General features: G+C 67.7%; 1 protein-coding gene across 2 annotated transcripts in view; it reads right to left on the bottom strand.

The window, feature by feature from the left end:
• Positions 1–13,728, bottom strand: part of KCNN3 (potassium calcium-activated channel subfamily N member 3) — an 80,097-nt gene extending 66,369 nt beyond the window's left edge. Inside the window, exon 1 of one of the 2 annotated variants that reach the window (XM_036234852.1) lies at positions 13,372–13,728. Coding sequence is in view for 1 of the 2 variants with exons in the window: in XM_016134139.2 (XP_015989625.2) it covers positions 11,195–12,052 (858 nt within the window). In the remaining variant the exon portion in view is untranslated. Of the gene's footprint in view, positions 1–11,194; positions 12,053–13,371 lie in introns of those variants that run through there. The other variant, XM_016134139.2, reaches the window with a different exon arrangement.
• Between the last annotated feature and the right edge of the window lie 228 nt (positions 13,729–13,956).

Genomic DNA, 13,956 nt, shown 5'->3' with positions numbered 1-13,956 from the left:
ACGAACAGACCCAAAGACGATCATGGAAGACCCCCTGCCCGGCCCAAGACCCTCCCCCCACTCCCAGCGTCAGACACAGGCGGGTCGGGTGACAACCTCGAGGCGACCCCTGTCCCTCCAGCCCACTGTCCTCCGGCCGGAAAGGAAGCCTGTGCGGTGGCTCCTGCGGGGTCCCTCACAGCCCTGGGCTGCTGCGCCTGGCCCCCGGGCCTCCAGCGGCCTGGCCTCTCTCTGGCGAGGCCTCGAGCTGCAGCGGCCACCCCTCCCCCACACTCCTGCCGGGTTGACAAGCTGGAAAATTCGGAATGCTTGTCTCCAGAGTTTGGTATTGCTTCAGGCTTCCTGGCCACGCTGGAGGACCTGGACCACGTAAACTCTTTCTAGTCGTCAGACTACGCGGAGGTCAGCCCGGAGCTGGGATATTTGACCTTGAAATGGGCATTGACTCAAAGACCCTAACAACTTTCAAGGGCCTTCGAACTGTCCCCAGGAAAGAGACAGGAGCCAGCCAGCCAGGTGGAAGCCTTCCGTGCCCAGGCCCCTGCCCTCCGTGACCTCTGGGGCACGTGCCATCTGCATTATACTGACAGTGATGTTCCTCACACCTAGCAAGTCCAACCCCAAACTCCCACCTTCTCCCCAAAAGTGCTTCTCCCCGTCTCCTCCATCCGCATGGACAGAAACTCTGACCTTATCTTGGCCTGGGCCAAAAGTCATGGCCTCCTCCTTGCTCCCCCTTTCTCTGTCCACCTCCCCGACACCCAGCGCATCAGGAATGCTCCCCTCCAAATGCTCCCAGGACCCTGTCTTCTCACTGCAGCCCCCGGGGCCACAGCCCCGTGACCCCGCCCCGAGGGCCACCACGGCCTCTCACCTAACCGGGCTCCCCTGCCCCCGCCCCTCACCCTCAACTGTTCCCAACACTGCGGCCAGAGCAACCCCACTAAAATGCGAGTCAGACCTCGTTACTTCACTCCAGGCCCCGTCTCACCCTGGGCAAAAGCCGAACTCCTCGCAGCGGGGGACGGAGCCCCGAGAGTCTCTGCATTCGGGCCACACGCGCCCAGGCCCCCCTCGGGGTCCGCACAGCGCACACCAGCCGCGCGTCCGCCGAGCCCCGTGGCGTGGCCAGGGCAGCACACTTTCCTAACGTATCTCGCTCTCATTAATCTCCACTGAGAACGGACAGGTGGGTGTGTGAGCTGCTGCTTCACTATAAAGCTGACGAACTGCAAATACGGACCAGGTCTTCCCCGCGAAGACGCCGTGTCCGGCTGACAGGTGCAGAAGCTACTCCCCGGACTTCAGAGCGTGACGCCCAGAATGTACACTGTCGCGATTTTTTTTTATTACACCCTGAAATGGTAACATTTTTACTACATCGGGTTACATAAAAAATAGTAACATTAATTCCACATTTCTCTTCTTACTTTCCTTATTAGATTCCCGGACAATGTGAAATTGTCCCCGCCCAGTGCCTGTGCCTTGCTACTTCCTCTGTCCCCAGGTGCCCCCTCCCTCGCCACCTAAGGCCCTTTCCTCACACGCCACCTCAGTGAGGCCTCCCCGGGCACTTACTTAAAACCGCTGCCCCTCCCTCCAAGGCCCCCGCCGCCCACCCCAGCTTCGCTCCTCATCATCGGGTTTATCACCGAACATCACGTAATTCACGTACAAAGTTTAGGGTCAGTTTTACTGACTAAAACGTAAGTTCCTGGGGGCCGGAGACTTTTGTCCTTTATGGTTTTTCTCTGCTGCATCCACGGTGCCGAGAACAGTGCCGGCCCGGCATCGGCGTCCAGTGACCATCTGTGGAGTGGACCAAGTGGTCCGGTTCCCCCTGGGCTCCCTGCAGGGCTGGATGCTTCTCAGGGCAGCGCGGCCACGTAGTAAGGGCCTGATGCGTGGCTGCTACTGGGTGGCAGGCGGACCTGTCACCAGGATCACTGGGGGACAGGGGCAGCTCAGCTGAGTCATCCCCGGGGAGGCACAGGCAACTACCAGGGTCCTCGAATTGTCCCCCGCTGCCCTCGGTCTGCTCGCCCCACCCGCCGGGAAGGACAGCCGGCAGCCCCACAACATGGGCGCCTCGGGGAAACACACGCTTCCTTAACGGCCTGTCGATCTGTTCTGTTCTCTGCCAGCGGGGAGATGGACCTGCTCTACCTTGGGCAGAGGCCCGAGCCAGCTCCTGACATTACAGTAATTAAGTCCTGGCGAGGGGGGGCCCGGGAGCCACAGGCTCCGTGCCAGGGCTGGCCTGTGGGGCGGAGGCTGGGGGCGGGGCGGCTGGCCAGAAGGGCTGGCTCTCAGCGGTCTGCTGAGCGGGTCTGCTGAGTGGGAGGAAGTCCCCTCGGCTACAAGGCCCCCACGGCTGTCGCTCCTGGGACAGGAAGATAAAACCTCCACAGCCTGGCCTCTGAAAGGCGCCCCAAACGGCAGAGCACCCCTCAGTGCAGGGCGCCGTGCCCTCTCCCCGTTCACACCAGGGTTCCAGCCGACCCTCAGGACCCCCGCCCGTCACCCACCCCCTCATTTTCCCATTTCCAGGGGCTAAGACAGAGGCCCAGAAACCATACCCCACCGGGCCAGGCCCCTCCCGTCACCACGCTGGGAGCAGGGTGAGGGTCTTGGGGCCGGCCGGGCAGGGGTCTTCCGGAGCAGAGAGGCCTGGGCCACGGGGCCCACGGCGAATCTTCCACCTGCCTCTCGGCAAAGGTCGCACAGCCCCACGGCGCATGGCCGGGCTGCAGCCCGGGCTGGGGAGAGCGTGAGCTGCTTGGAGACGAGTCAGCAGAGGAAGATGTCTGTCGAGGCGAGGCCCCTGACGCCGACTGGGGTCCCCAGAGCCACAGACCTTTGTCCTCCCGGCACCTAGAATGGGGCCCGCCCCTCAGCGGCTGCTCGGCGGGACCGAAGCCCTGAATTCCCACACTCTAGCTGTACCCATGCCAGTCACGTCCCTCCTCGGGGCCTCGGGGCGCTCTCAAGGGGAGCACGGCCCTGTCCTGCCCTCCTCACTGTGGTGGGCGGTGTAGGTAGTGACCTGCCCATCTGGCCGGCACACCTGGTGGGCCATTCGGGGAGCTACAATGCCACACCAGGCCAGATGTGCCCCCAGCTGCCCCCGGGAGAGGCCCCCTGGGTCATCCCACCAACACCATCCGGCTCGGAGCCCCTGCGATGATGGGAGCCCAACCAGAGCCACGGGCTCACCTGCTGGCAGCTCCGGGGACTCCCACATGGGAGCTACTCGGGGACCAGCTGAGCGAGCCGGCAGCCTACCCCGTGGAAGCCAGAAGAGAGAGAAAATGGCTAAGCCCCAATTTGTTAAAATCAGAAACCTTCTTAAAAGGAAGAAAGGCTGGGCCAAGCCCAGCTGGGGGAGCCTGGCGAGGGGGGTGAGGCTCAGCAGAGATGCGAAGCCGGGGGCCAGAGAGGCGTGCCAGCCACTGCCGCTGACGAACGGGGGGCCTGGGGCCCCGCGAGTTCAGGATACTGACCCTAAGGTCCCCCAGCATCAAGAGGCTGGGCCAGGACTGGACCCCGGGCAGTCTCTCTCGCTAGCTGATCACCTGCGTCCAGCTAAACGCCAGACAACAGCTCGGTGCCCGGCGTCCGCAGGCCCTGGGGGCCAGCGCAGCCCGTCCGGCCCCTGTGGCAGTGCCCTGCAGGGTGGCTTTCCCGTTCCTCTGCCACTGAGTGCCATGCCCGTCCTTCAAGAAATATGCCCGACAAGCTGACTCAGAAAATAACAGATGCCAATTTGCATGTTATTTCACACGTCATTTGCATGTTGTTCATCTAGTGCCGCCTCAGCCCTGCTCGGAATACAACTCTGGTCACCTTGCGACCGGGCCTTATGGGGGAAAAAAAAAAAAAGGCCTGCACCCGAGGCCAGCCCTGACCCCCACCCCGCGCGCCCGCAGCCCCGCAGCCTCCTGGATTCGAGGCGCCCTGTCGCAGGCCTCAGAGGGAGAACGTGTTCCCCTGCAGACGCGGCAAAGGCCCCGCGTGTCCTCTCCTCCCGATGGCCTCCCGGTGGCGCTCTCCTGCCGCCCCGCGCCCTCGGCCTCTGCGCCTTGCCGTCCCGTGTCCCCTGCCCGCCCTCCAGGCCTCGCCGCCTCTGGCCTGGCTTCGCGGCTGATTTCCCTTCTCCCTCCACCTGTCCACGCCCGGCGAGCTGCGCCCAGGCCACAGACCGCCAGGGACTCTGAGTGCAGAATGACTGGGTGCCACGGGGCGGGAAGGCTCCGGGAGCCCAGGCCGGGCTCCCCCGGCACCCCCGCCTGCCAGGGCACAGGCCGCCTCCCTCTCCCTTGTGCTGACTCACCCACGAGGACCCGTCCAGAAACGTGACTGGGTGAGGCCGCTCGGCCGTATGAGGAAGGGGGCACGTCGCACACACATCGCCCTGTCCGGAGGCCCCGGCGCCCCCCCGTGGAGGGGCGGCCTGTGCGCGCGCGCCCTCCGCGGTCCTCGGGGTGCAGCTGCAGCACCCGAGCACAGGTTTCGCAAAGGCACCAGCCGCCAGGCGTCAAGGCCCTGTGTGCCCGGCTCTGCGCTGGGTGCCATGCCACCGGCAGGGGTGGCCCTGCCCTCTGAACATCTGCGAAGCAGGCTTCGACTTCAGTCAAGTCCCCGAGGACAGCGTCTGGCACGCCACCGAGCCGGAGGCCGAGCCCGCAGCCAGCCCCTGGGCCAGCCGAGCCGGCCGAGCCCACCCCCGAGAGAAGCAGAGCGTCAGGCCCCCGGCCAACGCCAGGCAGCGCCGACTGTGGGATCGGCCTGTACCCCACCCTGGCGCGAGTGCGCCGCCGGCCCCTGCTCCGAACCTCGAACCTCGCAGGAGGAGAGCAGCCCCCGCGACCCGCCCTGCCCCGTCCTCAGCTCCACTCCCTACCCGCTCATCCCCCGTCCTGGCTCCCAACGTCCCCACGCTCAGAAAGGCCCCCTGCCCGTGACCCTCCCATCCTGGCCTGTCTAATCCTTCGGCGGCCACTTGCCGCCCACGGGAAGCCTCCCCGACGTCCTGAATTGCGGACCCCTTCCACAGTGCTCCCCAAAACCGCAGCCCAGCCTGGGTGGATGGTGCAGGCCCCGGGACAGGAGTTTGAGGACCATGGAGCTGTCTCCACCATGGCGCATGACATGTGCCTGTTCGGCGGGGTCAGGAGGCTCTGCGGCGGGAAGGGAGCGGCGAGAAACAGACACCCCGGGAGGGGAACGGACTCGACGAGGCTCGGGCGCCGGGAGCGAGAGGCGGCAGCGCCCCTCGCCGCCCTCCCAAGGCGGGGACAGGGCCGAACAAAGCCTCGCGCCAGAGAAGTGGGAAAGTGGGACTCGAGGATGAAGAACATTCTAGAACCAGAGGCGGAGAAGCCCTGGGAGGTTCCCTTACCCGAACCCCAGCAGAGGCCCGTGGGGGGTCGGGGCAGGGAGACCGGCCCTGCCCGAGACCTGAGCTCGAGTTCTGGAACCATCTCTCCTGAGACAACACGCGGCAGAGGCCGCGCGGCCTCCCCTGTGGCACCTGCTCGCACGGGCTCCCAGGCCACCGCGGGGGCCCCCAGGGCCAGCAGCAGGGAAGTGGCTCAGCAGTGTCAATGCTGGGCCAGGGGGAGTCACCCCACGAGCAGCCCGAGGCCAGTGTGGGAGGAGAGGGCGGAGGGAGGCCAGAGGACCCGGGGTCTGGGGCCTGCCGGCTCCGCGGGGGGCAGGGGAGGGGCGCAGTGCGGGGGCGGTGGGGTCCCGCATTCCCGGCCCTGGCCTTGTAGGGCGGCCCCCACCCACGCCTGCCCCCCAGCTGTGCCAGCCTGCCAGGCAGGTGGGTGTCCTGAGCACTGACCGTGGGGCTGTCCACAACCTCAGACTGGACCCAGGCCACCCGCCCCCAGGGCACGGTCTCTCCCGCTGCCCGCGAACCCCACCCCTCAGCGGGGCTCTCCCCGCATTTCCCATCGCGGGCCTCGGGGCCCACGAACCTTGATCCGTATCTTGTAAGAGCCAAAGGTGATTTATGTGATTTATCCGGCAGCGGCGGGGGAGGGGAGGGGCCTGAACTTGGGAGTCGGTGGGCCTGTCACTCACTAGCAGTGTCTGCTCGGCCCCCCATCTATGCAGGGGGCCTTGCCCGCCACCTGCTTCCAAAGCTCAGGTGTGAGGCTGGTCCAGGCCCACACGAACGGTCCCTGCCTCACCCTCTCCCGTCACCGGGCGGCCCTCGTGGGCCCCCCGGCCCTCGCCGCCCCCCAGAGACCCTGGCCGAGCTCCCGGGGGTGAAATGACAGGGCGGGGGAGGGGCGCCTGAACCCGCGGCCTCCTTGGGGACTCCCCCGAGCCCCCAGAGCGGCCTGGTCTTAGAATTGCGCACCCTCCTTATTGAAAGGGAAATCGGAGGCTTTCTCCTCTTTCTGGCTCTCCCTTTGGGGTTTTGAGAGAAAGAGGAGAAAAGCAGCGAGCCCGGCGGGGATCCGCCAGCGAGCGCCGCCCCCTCACAAGCCCTGCTCTCTCTCGCGCTCGCTCATTTTCTCCTCCAAACGTGCTTTACGGCAGCAACACCGAGCTGTCGCCCCCCAAGTGGCGGGGGACCCTCCACGGGGGGCCGGGCCTCAGGGCGGAGGCTGCTCAGACCCCCTGCCCCGCTGCTCCCTGGCCTTGCACCACTGCGAGCAGACGGCCCCACGGCCCCTCCGTGAGGGCGCAGACGGGGCGACGAGGCCCACGCCCACCGTCCGCCCGGCTGGCGAGGCCAGCCCCGGGCAGGGAAGTCCGGGCGTTGTGTGGAGCCTTTCCCCAGGACAGTTATAAATAGTGTGGTGACATGCGAAGGAAAAGCCTATACGAAAGCTAGCTGTCCCCTCGTGGGTCACCAACGGTTGACTCACGGCACGCAGTCCACAAAGGTTATAAATAAAGTCGCCACCACCCTGGGCAGGAAGAGGGCCCTGCCTGCTCGCGCCCAGAGCCGCGCTTGCCCGCTCTGGGCCGAGGCCCTCAGCGCGACCCGCGAGAACCCACGTGCCCGGGCGCCCCTGGCGCCCTCGCCGGCTCCAGCCTACAGCCAACTGCTTAAGGAGAGTCCCCTGCCTTCCGCGGCCCCGCCCTGTCCTGCAGGGCGCCCCACGGGAGGGTCCGCAGCAGGGGCCCGGCCTCTTCCTACCTTCCCCACACGCCCAACACCACAGATGCTGGCGATCCGAAGCCTCGACCCCAAACAGCAGGACATCCCGCCAACCCCAAAGTGGCTCCCGAGCCCAGCGGGAGGTCAGGCCATCCCCACCCTGACCCCCGGCATGGGCCCTCCCGGAGGCCAGGGATCAGAGGAGCTGGGGTCCGGGACCCTACCCCACCGCTCAGGCCAGAGGCTGGGGGAGGCTGGGGTGGACTCACAGACCCCGTTCCTGTTTGGCAATTAAACAGCGAGGAGGGGGGTGGGGGAGGGGACCGAGACCCCTGGGCGTGTGGAGGCCAGCCCTTTTCTGTGCAGCTCCCACGAGGGACAGGAGAGTCACAGGGATAGACCGGAGGCCGCGCACGGGGTGGGCAGGACAGCTGTGTTCGACCCCCACCCGGCTCCTCTGCCCGTGGCCTGGGTGGCCTCCGCATGAGGCCGGGCAGGGGGCAGGAAGTGGGCGGGGGTGGGGGTGGGCACGGGCATGCGGAGGTCAGCTCTGCCCGAGGCGAAGCCCAGACGGGCGGGAGTCCTGCCTCAGCGGCGTCCCCCAGGCCCCCCCCCCCCAGACGACACCGCGGCCTGCGGCCCCTGAGCAGCCAGGCCCACCCGGGACTGGCCGGCCGGACAGAGGCAGTGGCTCAGCCACTGGCAGGCGGCGTGGAGGGTCCACAGCCTGGGAGGACAGGGAGGGCGGGCTGCGCCCCACGGCCGGCCCCGGAAGGCAGCGGGGCGCGTGCGCCTCCGAGCAGCTCGGGGAGATGGGAAAGGATGCCGAGGACCCCCACGGCCCACCGCCCACCGCCCCCTGGCACGCGCGGTCGAGACCCGGCACTGAGGTCTCACGACGGCGCCCTCGAGCTGCCCCCCACCCACAACACGGCGCCTAAGCTCTCAGGGTGAGGCCGCCCGCCGCCGCTGAAACGGGGCAAAGCTCGGACCCCTCATTCGGCTTCGGGATTCAGGGCAGCCTGGGACGCCCGGGAGCCTGTCGGGGCCACCGCTGGCACCTGGGCGTGAGGACGGGCGTCTCCCCGTGATCTGAGCCCCGTCTTCCTTCCCTGGAGGAGGCCAGGACCGCTCTGCCACCATTCCCTACATCCTCACCCTGGTCCCCTTTTGTGTCTATTTTGAATATGCTCAGGGACTTGCCACCTTCCTCTCGAGAGAGCCAGGCCTGCCTGGTGAGTGCCTCCCTCAGTAACGGCATCGGTCAGACAGGCAAACAGGAAGGCCACAGCCCCGGGGAGCAGGGAGCCTCAGAAGGCAGCATGGGGGTTGGGCTTCTATCACGGAGGAAAAAGTGTGTCCCTCTCCCCAGGACACTGCCACCCTCAGGGCAGAGTACACGACCTGGCCACAGGGTTCGAGGTCACCCTATTCATCCTTCTGGACGGGTTAGGAAAGCCAGACACCCAAGGGAGTCGGTCACCCACGCCACTTGGGTCTGCCGACAGCTCTGGGTCCTCCCTGCTGGTGACTCTCCATTCTAACCCAAACTTCCTGCCACAGTGGAGTCCGTCCTCTCTACAAGGCCAGGCCAGAGACGCTCCCGTCCCTATGACAGACAGACGGGAGACAGAGCCGGGCGGGAGAGGGGTTCCAGGGCGGAGACGCTTCTCCCTCCATTGACAAGCCCTAGTCCCCCACCCCAGCCGGCAAGGGCCCAGCAAGCTCTGGAGCCAGAGCGAGAGAACAGAGCCAAAGCCCCCTCCTCTCCTCTCAGCCGCACCAGGAACAGGCCCCGTTTCTGGGGCAGGCGCCGCGGGGGGCGCCTCCTTGGCAGGGCTGGGGTTCCGCCCAGCCCGACTCTGGGAAACGACCCCATCCACCTCCAGAGGAGAGTGGCCGTGGCCTCACCCTCCTGCGTCCACGGGGCCTGGCACGGGGACGCCAGAGGGTGCTCGCTTCACGGCGACTCGGGGTCAGAGGAGTCAATGGAGGGGTGCATGAGCAGGGCAAGGGGCGCCTGCCGCTCACAGCGGGGCCGACCCCCAGGCACTCAGGAAGTGGCCCGCTGGGCAGCTGAGGCGAGCAGGGCCTGCCCGGGGCCTGCCCACTGCGGGCTGCCCGAGGCCAGGGGCTCCGCGGCCTAGGCACAGGGGAGGCCGGCCCCTCGGATGGGCGCCCCTCCCCTCGCCCGGTCCGTGCTCTGACTCTGGGGAAGCCCGTCCCCTCCCCCTGAACATCACCGCATCAGGTGGCACCTGCCCCCGGCCCCTTCCCGGCCAGCAGCACCCCACCCACCGCAGAGGACGCCGGGCACAGACTGAGCCCACCCCGGAGCTGTCCCCAGGACGAGCCCCGAGCAGGGCAGTCACCGAAGGACGGGGTGCTGTCTCGCCCGTCCCCCCAGCCCCAGCACTTGGGCCTTCATCAGTCTCTCCCGCCGAGGGTTGCGGGTCCCCAGTGGGTGCCGGGAGGGAGCCGGGGCTGTGCTCAGGGCACTGCCAGGCTTGCCGAGGGGGACGCCCCCTTCCCCGGGCGCCCGGCGGGAGAGGCGGTTCCGAGCCGGCAGGCAGCGAGCAGAGGGACCTGCAGACTCAGGCTCACTACGGGGCGACTAAGTGAGCTGCGATTCTGGGGAAAGCCGCCCGCTGCCGCTAGCGGGGGCTCAGGTCCCTGAGCGCCCAGTCGGGCCTGGCTGGGCTGCCCCTCTGAGCGGCCAGGTTCCTGGGGGACCCTCCACCGGGGCGCTGTCTCCCGGGCATCTCCAGACCGCCAGCGCCCGGGAGGGCCGAGGCTGGGGACGGGGAACCCGATCGGCACCGCCCCGCCTGGGCGGCGGGGTCTCCGCGAGGAATGTGGCGGCCGCAGCAGCTGTGCCCAGCCTGCAGCCAGCTCTATTTGAAACCGCCAACAGCTGAACCCTCCCAGCTCCCAGGGCCCGCCAGCCGCCCCCTGCCCCAAACGACAGATAAGTGAGAAATGCAAGCAACACGCGGGCACGCACACGCGTGCTCGCACGCTCCCCAAAAAACTGGGGGTGAGGGGCGGACGGGAAAACCCCGCTCCTTCCAGGACCCCCAGGCACAGCGGGCCAGACACACCTCCCCCACCCCGGCCGCCTCGGAGGCCGCGCGTCCCAAGCCCCCTCTGGCAGGGACCCCCTCCTCCGCCCGGGACCGGACGAGGCTGGAGCAGTGGGTGCTGCCCGGCTCCGCTCACACACCCGCGTGCACACACTCGGTCTTATTCACCCCAGAGAAGGAGCCGGGGTGAGAGGGGCTGCCGGGCGCAGGCTCCGGGGCGCCCGGGAAGCCCTGTCATCCCATCGCAGGGAGAGACGCCCCCCCCCCACAATCCCGGCGGGTGCCAAGGCGGTGCCCAGCGGCTCGCCGGGAAACACCTGTAGCCATTTTTATCAGGGGATGTTGACAAGGCAGCAGCAGCTTCATTCTGAGTCCTCCCGCCCGAGGCGAAGGACCGCTCGCCCCCTCCACCTACGCCCCCAGGAGACGCAGGTGCCGGGGACTCGCCGACGTCCCCCTAGCCTCCCGGGAACGAGGAGGGAAGCAGGAACTTGGGAAGAGAGGGGGCCGACGCAGAGGGAAGGCGCCGGCGTGGAGTCCCCGCCCCCCACCCAGACATGCATTTCTTCCCCATCCTCGGGAAGACGGAGCGGCGGGGGGCGGGGGGCGGGGGGCGGGGGGCGAGGAGGGGCGTCGCGGGCGCGGGCGAGCACGGCGAGGCGGCGTGGAATTAATCGGTGCGTTAAGTGCCGGTTTGCTCTAGGACGAGGGGGCCAGGAGGAGAAAGGGTTCCTCAGAGGGGCCTCGTTCATCCTCCCAGCGCGGAGCCTGCTAATGAAACCCAGCACGTGGGGGCTGTCCCCCCAGCAAGGGAGCGAGGAACAAACTCCCCCCGCGTTAAGGGCCAACACCAGGGGAAGTGGGCGCTCGGGGGCAGGGAGCCGCCGCTCCCCACCACCGCCAACCTCCCAGCCTCTCCCCCTCCCCGCCCCTCCCGCTACCTACATATCCCTTTTGTTCAAGGTATAAAGAGAAGCCGGGCCCCTACCTTTGAGTACAAACCCCAGGAGAGCTCGGTCTCTATCACCATAACAACAATTCCAAACATCCCAAAAATCAGAGCATAGTCACTCAGCCGCTTTCTCTTTTCGAACAGGGCCCTCCTGTGTCCCAGCTTATAGCCGATGTTTTGGGTTTTCCGCTTGTTGGCTTTGGGGAAGGTGGTGCCGCTGGGGGCGGTGCCCGCGTGCTGGTGGTTGTGGGTGGCGTTGGGGTGATGGAGCAGGGTCTGGTGGGCATGGCTGTCCTCCCGGGAGGAGATGACGATCTCGGGGGGATTGCCGGGGCTGAAGAGCTGCAGAGGCTGGCCCTCGGGCTCGGCCTCGATCAGGTTCCTCCGGGAGGTGCTGAGGCGGCTCAGGGGCTTCATCACCCCCCCACTGTACTTGCAGGAGCTCATGGCGATCTCCGTGAAGGGGTTGCTGTCCCGCCGGTGTGCCAGGGGGCTGGCCTGCCGGTGCCGGCCGCCACCAGCAGGCCCACTTGTGGCTGTGGAACTTGGAGAGTGGCCAAGCAAGTGGTCATTGAGGTTGAGCTGGCTGCCTTGCCTGGAGGAAGGGTGGAGGACGGCGGTGGAGTTGGCCAAGGGGGGTGCCCTGAGAGCGCTGGGGGAGCAGTGCAGCAGGCCGGGGTGCACGGGCTGGCTCTGGGGCTGGCCCAGCGGCGACAGGGGGTGCGGCGGCGGCTGAGGCTGCAACAGGGGTCCCGGGGGCTGCTGGGGGGCTGCTGGTGGCGCTGGCGGCGGCGGCGGCGGCGGCTGCTCATCTCCGGAGGGCGGACAGGGGCACTTGGGGTCCTCATCCAGGTCCCCCACCCCCGAGTCATGGAAGTGCCCAGAAGTGTCCATCTTGGGGCCTGGCTGGAGTCCGTGCAGCACAACCCCCCACCCCAAAGCCACCCTCGCTCCACAGACGTCCTCAAAGAGAGCCAGGCATCCGCGCTCCCCGCCGGCGCGTCTCCGCTCCAGCCCTCGCTCCGTGGCTCGCGTCGGCTCTCTGGGGCTGCCCGGGGTCCGGACGCTGCCGGTCCGGCACGCGCGGCCCGGGGCAGGGAGCGACGGCAGGAGGGGAGCTCGGAGGCAGACGAAGAGGAGGGGAGCGAGAGCCGCGTCCCGGGAGGTGGTCCCCGGCAGCGCGCGGGGCCGGGCTCCGCTCGGCTCCTCGCTGGCTCTACAGCTTTGCTCTCCGGCTCCTGCCACTTATACCGCAAGCCCGGCCCCCCGCTTAGCCTCGGGCCCCATTGGCTCGGCTTCACTCTCCCACCGCCCCCGGACTCCGCCCCCACGCAGGCTCCTCCCCCGGGGGCCGGTCGCCGGCAGCTCCCAGCCCCCCGCACCCCACCGCGGGGCCCCGGCCGCGCAGGGAGGGCTGGGAGCTGTAGTTTGCGCTCCCGGCCCGGAGCTGTGCAGCTGCCCGCCTCCCTCCGACAGGTAAAGCCCGGGGGCCCACGAGCGAAGGGGTGTCCGCGCTCGCGGGCGGAGGCAGGAGGCGCGGGGGGCCGCGGAAGGAGGGGAGCCGGGCGCCCGGGGCGGGAGCGGGAAGCGGGGAAGGCGGTTATTAATGGCCGGGGTTCGCCACAGGCTTTCACACGCGTTCCCCAGTTCCAGCCTCCGACCACCCGAGGAGGTGGGCGCTGTGTTCCCATTTTACGAACCCACGCTCAGAGGTGTGGAGTGACAGCCGCAAGGTCACGGAGGCAGAGGGCACCCCGCGGCCGCTGCCTGCAGGTGGGCGCGCTCACCTCCCGCACGCCCGGGACGCAGCGTGTGTGAGGCGCGTGTTATTCTAACCCGCTCGTCAACCCCATGGAGATGATGTCATCGTTCCTCTACAGCTGAAACTGAGAGAAAAAAGATCGCCGAGGCACAGATGAGCAACTTGCCAGGTGTCTGTCACCCAGCTTGTAACTAAGGGTGCTAGGATTCGAACCCAGGTCGGGGCGGCCGCACAGCTCCTCTGCCGCCTCCCGGATGCCTTGCCGCTCTGATGCTCAGTGCAGAGTGCTCGCTCCAGTGACCGCTGGGCAAGAGCCAGAGGGAGGCTGTGGCGGAGGGGCCGGCTCCCCCACAGCAGGACGTGTGCGGGGGGGCCCCGGAGTCCAGCTGGGCCTGGAGTCACCGGAGGGTCTGGCAGGAAGACGGAAGACCCCCCCGCGGTCACTGCGCACCTGATCCGCCCCGAGGGGCTCTGAGAAGCAGAGCTGGGAACAGCTGCTGGCTCCCCGGGTTCAGGGCCGACGTCAGGACTTCACTGGGCTCCCGCTGCTCGCAGAGGGGGTTCCAAAGAGCGGCACCAGAGCTGAATGCGTTTCCACTTCTAACCGCAGCAGACTTGGGGAGCAGGGAGGAAGGCAGCATTATGCGTCCCCGGGCACACCCGAGGTTTTCAGAGGGAGGCACCCCCCTCGCCTGGCTCCTGCTGCCCCACTATTCCTTGGCCTCTGTCCAGCTGCTTCCTGGCTAGGAAGGGGAGAGAGTGGGTGAGCTACGTGTACGTGCACACACACACACAGGTACATGCGCCCAGGTGCACGCATGGGCACAGGTGCGCGCACACTGGCTCACACACGGATGTGCGCGCGCACACACACACACACACACACGCACACTCTCCGAGCGTCTACAGCAGCTCCCCTGGATGGTGAGCACCCAGTGCCCAGGTCAGGGAGGAGCAGGGTGCCCACCAAACGAGCCCAGAGCACCCTCTGCACACCGGTTCTCCGCTGCAGCCCCTATCGGGCCCGATGACTGGC

Source organism: Rousettus aegyptiacus, unplaced genomic scaffold (assembly GCF_014176215.1).
Source record: "Rousettus aegyptiacus isolate mRouAeg1 unplaced genomic scaffold, mRouAeg1.p scaffold_m13_p_17, whole genome shotgun sequence".
NCBI lineage: Eukaryota > Metazoa > Chordata > Mammalia > Chiroptera > Pteropodidae > Rousettus > Rousettus aegyptiacus.
Note: the sequence above shows the minus strand (reverse complement) of the source record. Positions and strands in the feature narration are given on the sequence as shown.